The following is a 10,203-nucleotide window of genomic DNA, read 5'->3' as shown; positions in this document are numbered from 1 at the left end:
GGTGGTGAAAGCTTGGGGACAGTATTGGGTATCTTTGGTGTGGAGCTGGTAATTAGTGTTAAAATGAAAATTACACAAGAAGAAAGAAAGGAAGGAGCAAGCGGCAGATAATTGAACCTTTGGGGAGCCTACAGAGAAAAGATGTTGGCACAGAGCTAGAAGTAATTTACAGAACAGAGAAACAGTTGTTAGATAACTAGAAGCAAAAACATAACAAGAAGAGGCAGGGATGCAGATTGGAGCTAGAGAGAAGAGCCGGGAGGAACAGGAGATGCGCATCGTTAAGTGCTGCATTCATATCAAAGGCTGCTTTTATCACAAGGAAACATAGCCAAAAGAGAAAACAAACAAAAACCCAAACAAAGCAAAAAAAAAAAAAAAACTCCGATTGGCTCATCTGGCAACTGGTTTCTTGGAAGTGGGTATTCAGGGTAGGCTAGGAGCGGGGTATCCTGAAGTGAGCAGCGATCTGTCCCGATGCTCGAGGATGGTCCATCAAGGCAATCGGCAGTGTCAGCTCCCTGGTCTGAACCATCTCACTGTGAGACAGCCCCGAGTCCTGCACCACCTGCTCCCTGGGGGAGCTATCCCAGAAAAATCCCTGTCGGCGCTGCAATTCAGGATCACAGTAAGGGAATCAGCATGGTCCTATAATTAGACTCCTGGCAAAAAGGACCTTCTTGCCCAGTTAAGTTGTATTGATATGGTGGGTTTTGCTAGCACAGTTATATTAGTCAGCAAGGTGATTTGCACTCATACAGCTACGCTGCCAACCTCCGCATGTGGGGTTATCACAAGCTGTAGTTTCCACCGCTCCTGTAACGCGCCCAGTGAAGGTGAGAGATGTGGAAGTCTGAGCACACACTTGCACAACTTGGGATGCTTGAGAAATTGGGAGTATGGGACTGCTGTCACACTTGGGATTTAAAAAACATTTAAAAACATTCATAGAACCATAGAATGGTTTGGGTTGGAAAGGACCTTAAAGATCACCGAGTTCCAACCCCCCTGCCATGGGCAGGGACACCTCCCACTAGACCAGGCTGCTCAAAGCCCCATCCAGCCTGGCCTTGAACACTTCCAGGGATGGGACATCCACAACTTCTCTGGGCAACCTGTTCCAGTGCCTCACCACCCTCATAGTGAAGAATTTCTTCCTAATATCTAATCCCAATCTCCCCTCTTTCAGTTTAACAGTTACCCCTCATCCTATCGCTACACTCCCTGATAAAGAGTCCCTCCCCATCTTTCCCGTAGGGCCCCCTTTAGGTACTGGAAGGCCACAATAAAGGTCTCCCTGGAGCCTTCTCTTCTCCGGGCTGAACAACCATACCGCCTACACCATACGCGTTTGGAAAGGATTATTCTGGACTAACTCCCCAGCTGGATGCATTACGTACATCCCAGACAGCACTTTCCAGTTTAGTTTCACCCGGGAGGAATCCAGTTTGCATCCTCTGAGACCACTTGGTGACGTGAACTGAACCAATAGCATGGGGGGGACAGCTGGGAGAGTCATTTCAGAAGCGTGCTCGAGATGTGAAATGAAACACTAAGCACGCTCAAGGAAGGTCCTGATCTTCATGTGGGCCTCCAAAGTCCTCCCTCTGGTGGGTCTGAAGGGTGTAACATCCCATCTAGTCAGCTGCTTCAGAAAGCAGATTTGGAGACTTTGTGAGCCCTGTTCCTCCTGACTGAGCAAAGCACTTCAAAGTAAATACACTTGCTGCACCAGGTGAAAACCATTTTGAAATGGATTCAGCTATGTGTAACTGGGAATTTGAATTGTCCCGCTCTTATCCTGCTTCCCTCTGCATAGAGGAGGTATCACTTCCCATCCTCTCACCGGAGGGATCCACCAATGCTCCTACTGACAAGAAAACCAGCTTCAAGGAGGCTTTGAGGCTGGGGGAGGGCGCCCACCTCCTGTGCCACTGAAGCAGCTTTCATAGAATCATAGAGTGTTTTGGGTCGGAAGGGACCTTAAAGATCATCTAGTTCCAGCCCCCCTGCCATGGGCAGAGACACCTCCCACTAGACCAGGCTGCTCACAGCCCCATCCAGCCTGGCCTTGAACACTCCCAGGGATGGGGCATCCACAGCTTCCCTGGGCAACCTGTTCCAGTGCCTCACCACTCTCAATGAAATATTTCTTCCTGCTATCTAAATCTACCCTCTTGCAGTTTGAAGCCATTAACCTTTGTCCTATCACTATATGCCCTTCAAAAAGTCCCTCCCCACCTTTCCTGTAGGTCCCCTTCAGGTACTGGAAGGCCGCTATAAGGTCTCCCCGGAGCCTTTTCTTCTCCAGGCTGAACAACCCCAATTCTCTCAGCCCGTCCTCATAGGAGAGGTGCTCCAGCCCCCTGGTCATCCTTGTGGTCCTCCTCTGGACCCGCTCCAACGGGTCCATGTCCCTCCGTGTGCTGAGGACTCCAGAGCTGGACGCTCCTTCGCCTTGGCAGGAGCGGCGACCTCCGGCAGCTCTGACCCCGCGGGACCCCCGTGGCCGAGGTGGCTCCGGGCTCCGGTCCCGGCGCCCGCCAGCCCCTAGAGCGGCCCAGGGGCGGGGCGGGACGGGGGCAGCCCTGCCGCCGCGCAGCCCCCGGCTCGGCCCCCCGGCGGGGCGGAGGCAGGTGCGGGGGGCGGTGGCAGAGCCCGCCCGAGAGCTGCCCCCGCGGGGGCGCGGCGCCGCCCCGCACCTGGGCCCGCCCCGCGGAGGAGGAAGGCGGGGAAGGGGGTCCGAGGCGGCGGCTCCGTGCCGTGCCGGTGCGGCGCGGCGCGGCGGCGGGAGCATGGCCCGGGGTGGCAGCGGGGGCCGGGCGCCCTGAGCGGCGCCATGCGGGGCCGGCTGCTGGCGCGGCTGCGGCGGCGGCGGCTGCGGCGGCTACTGCTGGCCCTGGGCGCGCTGGCCCTGGGGCTCTGGGCCGCTTACCTGGAGCTGGTAGCGGCGGCCGGCGGTGTCGGCGGCGGCGGGGCTCTCCCGGACCGCAGTGAGTTACCCCCGTGGGGCGCCAGGGAAGGGGAAGGTGGGGAGCGGGGGGGCGGGTCCCGTCCCGGTGCAGAGCCCGTCCCGGTGCAGAGCCCGTCCCGCTCCGCTCGGGATCCCGATGCAGAGCCCCCCTTTCCAGGCCGGCGGGGGAAGAGTTGCGGGGGGGGGGGACCGCTCCCTGGGGAGCCCCCGGGGGCGGAGGTGGGTCCCGTCCCCCGGGAAGGAGGAGGGATGTTGGGGGGTTCTGGCTTTTCTGCCTTTGGCCTGTCGGCTCTCGCCCTCCTCCTCCTCCTCTCTGTCAGGGGGACCTGTCAAAATGTGACCTTGAGCCCGGAGTCGCGGCTTGCGGGTGGCTCTCGCTCTCTTGAGCTCTGGTGTGAAACTGGGAAGCGTCAAAGATGCTTTGAATATCACTGCGATGAGAGAAGAAGGGTATGCAAAGGAGGAGGGAATGCGTACCCTGGAGATGCGCTGCTCACCTCCTAACGGGTTCGTTCTCTGCAAACTTGGAGGAGCGCAGCGGAGCGGATACTAAGTGCAGTTAGCTGCTTTCTTTTTTTTTTTTTTTCCCCCACGAAGTAGAGGAAAACAGTTATTTTCTATCAGTGTCGTGTGAGTTTTCATGCTTCGCTTCTTTTTTACAGTTACAAGAAAGTTTTGAATGGCCCAAGTGTTTTGTAAAAGCCTGTGTTGGTGTTGCCGCTGGTTTTTAAATAATATTAGTGATGGGTGCAGATCTAATTTGATAGTAGTTTTTTCAAATAGATGTGAGCGTTTAACTAGTCATACTCTTCGGTATCGTAGTCCCTTCGTTACACACTGTAAACCCCTGATTATTACTCCCGTGAGTCAGGCTTGATTTCAGTCTTAAAGCTTTAGACTGTGGCTGTGCAAGGAGCTCCATGGACATCTACTACAAAGTCCATTACAGGACTTCAGCTTGTCCATTTGTTCCTTATTATATGTGACGTTAAGGCTAAAAATGCATATTTATCGTTCCGACAGCGTAAGAGATCTGGTTTCTTTGGCTAGGATAAATCCTCTAGTTATAATCTACCTTTTATGCCTGGTGGAATTAGTTGGGACCTGAGAAGATGGGTTGTGCTACGCGTCTACTTTGTGTTACACCTTTCATGCGGTCTAGCCAAGCCTCTTACTGTACCACTTTGCCAGTACCCCCCAAAGATCCTTAGAGAAGACTGTGGAGGTATGTAGAGGACTTCTGCGGTGCAGCAAGGGAGAAAAGAAACCCTCAGAGTGATTTAAAACAGTGGTTATAAGGAGAGAGGGGCTGAGGCAGGTGTTTGGAGCCGTACAGCTGACGATCATTTTGCTGACAGCAATGCAAAGGGAGAGGGAGGGGATGGGAGAAATGGGCAGAGAGTGTGAGGACAGAAGAGATGCGCAGGAGCAAACAACTTTTCTTATTAATTGGGTTCTTCCTCTTTGGTTTTAGACGCAGCTTTACATCTCTGCTATAAAAGTCATTCTGTTTTAAGACTGAAACTGGAAACAGTGACATGACTACGGTCACTACCAACTAAAACAGAAGATGAGGAAAATAATTATGTTATATTAAAGCTCAATTATATAAAAGTCCAGATTCTCCCACATCGACCAGAGACCTTGCTGCTCATGGTATGCGGAAAGCATTTCCAAACACTGCTGGAAAGGGTGGGAGGGTGAAACCCTCTGGCAGGCAGCTCCTAATGAGCTCTGGAGCATCACGGAGGGAGAGCAGCTGTGCCTAGAGAGCTGAGGCTCTGCGGGCATGCTGGGCACTTGGCATCACGTTTTCCTGGCCTCAAGGTCAGGATCCTGGAACCTGCTAACAGGAGAAAGTTTAATTTTTGGCCCTCCCCACCCTTCCTCTTGGCCCCAGTACCTCTAAAAGCCTGTTTTGTTTTAAGAGAAATGAGAAGTTGGAGTGAAAGACAAATGGTATTTGTTTTCTTTTGGCTGTTAAAACTAAGTAATGTTTTCTTCTCTTGGGACTGGGGCGGCTGTGTTTGTATCTCCACGTGGTGACTCTTTCCAGAGATCCCGGGGAGCCGGCATAGGAGGGAGTGATTCTCAGAGCAATTAATACTTTTCCGCTCTCATTTCTGCATTGTTTTCTGTCACATGTCCCAGGTGGGAACCCTACTGTAAGTCACACCTGGGACCAACCAAGAGCTACCACCTCAACTTATCTGATGCAATAGCCTCCCCAGTTATTGCTGATAAAATACAAAGCGTAACTTTTCTGGGCAATGGGTAAGAGTCTCCCTCCATTAGGGCCAGAAAGCTGAAGAGCTGCTGGGCTTGGAAGGAGAGCTACAGTCCATCTCCTATGTCCATAACAGAGCTTTCTTCTTACCTCCCTAAAAGGCATTGCAGAACAGCCTGTGTATGGAAAGTCAAGTATGTTTTCTCTTTCCAGAAAGGTGAGCCCTTCTTTCACAAGGCTGTAAGGAGTCACAGAAAATATTCCCTTTCCTCTCAGCCATGCGTGGGATGGAGCACAAGCCGCTGTGATGCCCCCATGCCACCCCTGCTCCTGGGTCAGCGCCTTAGAGCAAGTCTTCAGGCACAGTGGTTTCTCCCCAGCTTTATGCTCCTTTGCTCCTCTGACCCCACCAGATCAGCGTGGTGGAGGAAGCAAATGTCAGATGGCCTGGGTGTGGGCGTTCACGTAAGTGATGCTTAAAAATTGAGGCCCTGACTGTTGTCCCTTGGTGTACATGTAGCTCTGCCATGCAACAAAGTTAAGCACATAAATAAGTTTAGATGAAAGCAAACAAAGGGCCTAGGAGAGTATACTGTAATCATTGGTACCCACTGGCTTCCATGGTGCTGCATCGCCGTACACTGGGAGAGGTTCTGGCCATGAGGCTCGTTTCGCTGTAACGTTGAAGTCAAAGGTTGAAACACCAGCTGGAGGTGCAGAATTTGTGCTCAGTATACCCCATGGGTACTGTGGGATTCGCACATTCCTAAGTTGATGCAGGCCCTTTTCTAGCTGTCAGGAAGGTTTGGGGTAGGCTGGACAGGGATGGATGATAGCATGGGCGCTCATGAGCGATAGCTTTCCTTTGAAAGCGATGCTGAAATGAACTGTCAATCTGGTTTAAGAAAAAACAACACACACGCACACACAAAAAAAAAAAAACATAACAAAACCACCACCATATCATTTTTTTTCTTGTGATGTGACTAAATCAAGGTATTCCTGGCAGGGAGCCTCATTGGCAGGACTGTTGTCTCTCATGGACAAGAGGGTGTTTCTGTTCCTGTTGTTGTTGAGGGGCTTGCCTTTTTCTTTTTTTTTCTTTTTTTTTTTTTTAATTGAGCGTATTTGGCTGGTCTGCTGCCCAACAGGTATTTATAGGAATCTTAAACATGTTTACAGCTGAGTGAGGAAAAGCAAGCAGGCTGATGCGAGCTGAAGATGGGCACAACTCTCCTCACATGAAATGTGGCCTGTTGTCATCCAAAACGAGTTGTAACAGGCAGGGCACTGCCTTCCTGCCAAGAAACCCGAGGAGTTGGAGACAGTGTGTTTACTCCCTCTGCTGACAGGCACTAACCTCTGTGGAGTGGGCTCTCCAGCAGAAATGTTTTTCTCGTCTTTACTAGCTGCTACACAGCACCCTTTGCTCCTGCAAGTGACCGCTGGAGGCGGGAAAATTTTCCTATTTCAAGGGTGAATGAGGTGTTGGGGAGGGAGAAAATACCAGTAAAGCACAGAGCAGCCAGGTCTGGAGAGCGAGTCTTGTGCCCTGCCTTTTCTGCTGTACTGCCGTTGGCTTGGCAGCACGGCTGGAAGGGGCAAGGGCAGGGACGGGTCTTCCTCAGGGAAGACCCCCACCCCAAGACACTCTTCCCAGAGCTGCTGCAATGCTCTGTTTGGATGGAAAGGCTGGTGGGTTGGGGACCTTCCCTGCTACTGCTGTTTTAATCTTCTGCGCCCAGTAGTGCCTTGTCTTGCCCGCCCATCCATACCCTTCTGAGTCTGAGGGAGCCAAGCTGGCATCAGCGAGCTGTGCTTGCAGGTAATGAGGATGCGTAACAATCCACCTTTGCTTTAAACCCTTGTGTCAACATAGTAAAAGCAAATCCTCAGCCTTGAAGGAGCTTGGAGGTGAGGTCATTCCCAGCCGTTGCTGTGCAGACTCTGTTTTTTTTTCTGCTGCAAAGACCATGGTATCTCGGGAGGCTATAAATCACTTGCAGTAATTTCCTTTACTACAGGTGTGAGCGTCACAGTGAGCCAGGCGCAAGCAGGGTGTGCAGGATTAGATTAGATTGTCAGAGGTGCAGCTTGTAGGAACAAGGTATCAGGGGCCCATTAACCTGCCTCTCCCAGCTGCTTCAACCTGTCCCCGTTCCTCCGCATTTTATTGTTGCACGTAAATAACGCTGGGAGTGTCTTATCTTCCTTTCTTGGGTTGTGACAAGTGGGTTTTGTCTCACGTCTAGTGTCACAGAATGCTGCTTTTCTAACTCAGTTGCGTGCAGCTCCACTCTCTGAAGTGGGAAATAGAAGGGGTTCAGAAGAAACCATGCAGATGTGCGAATGAAAAAGTCCTTATGGCAAGACTTCCACCTCCCCAGTCCGTACATCTTTAGTGTCCCTTTCCTTTCACAGAAACTTGGTCTGTTACCCCCCCGCCACCACCACCACCGTGGTAAGCTCTCTGATCGTCAGGCATCCAGGCTACTACAAAGCCGTGCGAGTTGCTTAAAACCTGACCCGAGTGTTGGCGTGAATGGGCAGGTGTGTGTGTTTGTGTGAGAAAAGTAGCTGGCAGAAAGCTCAGCTTGCTTATTTAATGTAATGCATCAACTTCCTTCTCCAGCCTCCCTGCCCAGGCACCCCCAGAAGCACCTATACATATGGCTGAGCACACCGAGGTGTGCAGGTCCATTCACATGCGTGTGGGCTGACTTTTGCAATCGCTCACACGCAAGCTTACTTGCCTATACATGCACAGTATCGCTCTTTTGCATAGCTAATTGCTCTAAAGGTTACTGAGTGCCTGTGGTGAGAGGCGCGACCATGTGGCTCTCCAGCGGTGGCTGAAGTATCTCTGTTTCCACTCGGTGTAACTCGGAAACTGTTAACCCAGAGGAACATTTAAACTAGATATCACCCCCAAAGCACCTCATCCTGACCGAAGAAAAGTGTTGGCAGCCGGGGAACATCCATACCATGAAGTGTGCATGTGACACTTCTGTGTTTTTGAAGACATTAATGAGACCTTCATTCACAGGGACCTGCGCCAAGCAACATCGTTCCCCAAAGCACATTGTGGGCCACTGTAGCCATCAGGAGAAGGATGGACACTGCAGGTGGGGCAGATTTTTCACTTCCAGGTGATCTGTTGGTTCTCCCTGGAATATGATGAGAAGTGCTGTCACATCTCTGCTCTGCACTGGTGTACGTAAAGTGAGTCAACATCCCCAGGCCCACATTCACAGCACAGACCACTATCACAGACCCAGCAGAGAAGCCAGGGCCGCTGAGAGCGATTTGGATCATACTCTAGCTTGGTTGTGAGATTCATTGACAGCAGCCAGGGGATGCCTGGACCTCATGCTAGCTGTGCCATGCTTGTCCTGGGCCAGTGTATCCTTTCGCTGCTGCTGAGGCATGTACTGCAAATCATTTGTGAACTTGGCTTTTTCCACCTCCTGACTTGAAGTCTCGTAGGGATTTGACTCTTAAATAACCCTTTTCGTGGGTTATTTCAGGGGTGCTTGGGTCCCTGTGCACCGCATGAGAGTTACAAGTGTTTGTCTTCTTGGAACCTGGCCTGCCGTTTGTCTGGCCCCAGAAGATCCCCAATTTGTTTGCAAAGATTACATGTTATCATTATAAATAAACTCTTGCATCATCCCTTTGTGTACACATTACCTTTGACAGATTTGTGTAGTGGTGTGCCAACACAGCACGTATTCCCGCACCACGCCTTCCTGTCTTGAGTCAGGCTGGATTAGGATGACTCGGATGTCATGGAGCAGTGCCCTCCTGTGCTTCTCCTCCGTGCTGTGGCGTTGGCGGAGGAATGCTATTGTCCTCTGGAGATGTGTTTCTACGTATGGTATAGTAATGTGAAGGCTCTGCCTTCTCTTGCCTGCAAGTTCAGGCAGATGAGAAGGCAGAGTGGCGCTGGGAGAGATGATGGTCATTGTCTTTCATCTGGTGGTTTGGCATTGCTGATGTCTGCAAATATGGTAAAAGGCAGGATGTTTTCCAGAAGGCAGAGGTTATCTTCTAGGTCATGGCCACGGTCCCCAGTGATCCATCCCCGGATCCATCACTCCATCCTCGGAGTGATGATGGGGTTCTTTCCCCAGCACTTACAGTAGCCTCAAGAATTTATGGGGTTATAGATTTTGTTGTACTTCGAGTTTCCCTTTCCTATTTGTTCTTGCTGTGCATTGATGTTCCCTTTTCCAGCCACTTCCCAATTCAATTGCTTTTTTTTTTTCAGGCTTGCAGTAATAGCTGAGAAGGGCTTTCCAGAGAAGGAAATAAGCTGTCTTATTTAGATGTGGTGTGAGATTTAAGAAAGATCCTTGTAATGCCTTGGGTGGAAACAGATGTGAACCTGGTCCTTAGATACTTACGCTTTTCATGATGTTAGAAATTCATAGTCTGTGCATGTAATCAGCCAAACCAAAATACACTGGGATTTGACCAGAGCTCCTCTGTACTTCTGTTTTCCTGAGAAGACTTTCCCAGGCCAAAGCACAAAGGCTTTGATATTCCTGATGTGGAGAGAGTCCCCTACACTTTGAGATGCTAAGATGGTCTAGGACAATGTTGTTAAGTAAATCAGCTTTCTCCAAAGACACCTCAGAACAATAATTCATATTGGCATAATAAAGAATTTAAATCAACTCCACAGAATAATGATATTCAATTAGTCTTTGACATGTTTTCATTTCAGACAATCCAAAGATTGTCAGGTGGACCTGTGAGTTCCCCTGAAGCATCAATGCCCCTCTCAAAAGGTCACTAATTCTAATTTTATCATTTCCTAAGGCTTATTTATTTCAGCTTTCTGTGACTATTTCCCATTTGAGATTTTTTTGAGGGGAAAAGAAGTCAATGTGGCTTCTTATCCCCCTTGTTTTTAGAAGTTGGAAAAGCTGTCACCTATTACTTTATATTGTAGGTCTATTGGATCCCCTTATGTGGCAAAAGTATTGCATCTTCTGCT

General features: G+C 50.4%; 1 protein-coding gene across 1 annotated transcript in view; it reads left to right on the top strand.

Annotated features, from left to right (window-relative positions):
- Positions 1-2,752: 2,752 nt before the first annotated feature.
- Positions 2,753-10,203, top strand: part of B4GALNT3 (beta-1,4-N-acetyl-galactosaminyltransferase 3) — a 67,564-nt gene continuing 60,113 nt past the window's right edge. Inside the window, exon 1 of the mRNA XM_063318792.1 lies at positions 2,753-2,993. Within this exon, the coding sequence (XP_063174862.1) occupies positions 2,840-2,993 (154 nt within the window). The 5' untranslated portion in view covers positions 2,753-2,839. The remainder of the gene's footprint in view (positions 2,994-10,203) is intronic.

The sequence above is a fragment of the Chroicocephalus ridibundus genome, chromosome 1, assembly GCF_963924245.1.
Source record: "Chroicocephalus ridibundus chromosome 1, bChrRid1.1, whole genome shotgun sequence".
Lineage (NCBI taxonomy): Eukaryota > Metazoa > Chordata > Aves > Charadriiformes > Laridae > Chroicocephalus > Chroicocephalus ridibundus.
The sequence above is the reverse complement of the archived record's forward strand: the minus strand, read 5'-3'. Positions and strand labels throughout refer to the sequence as shown.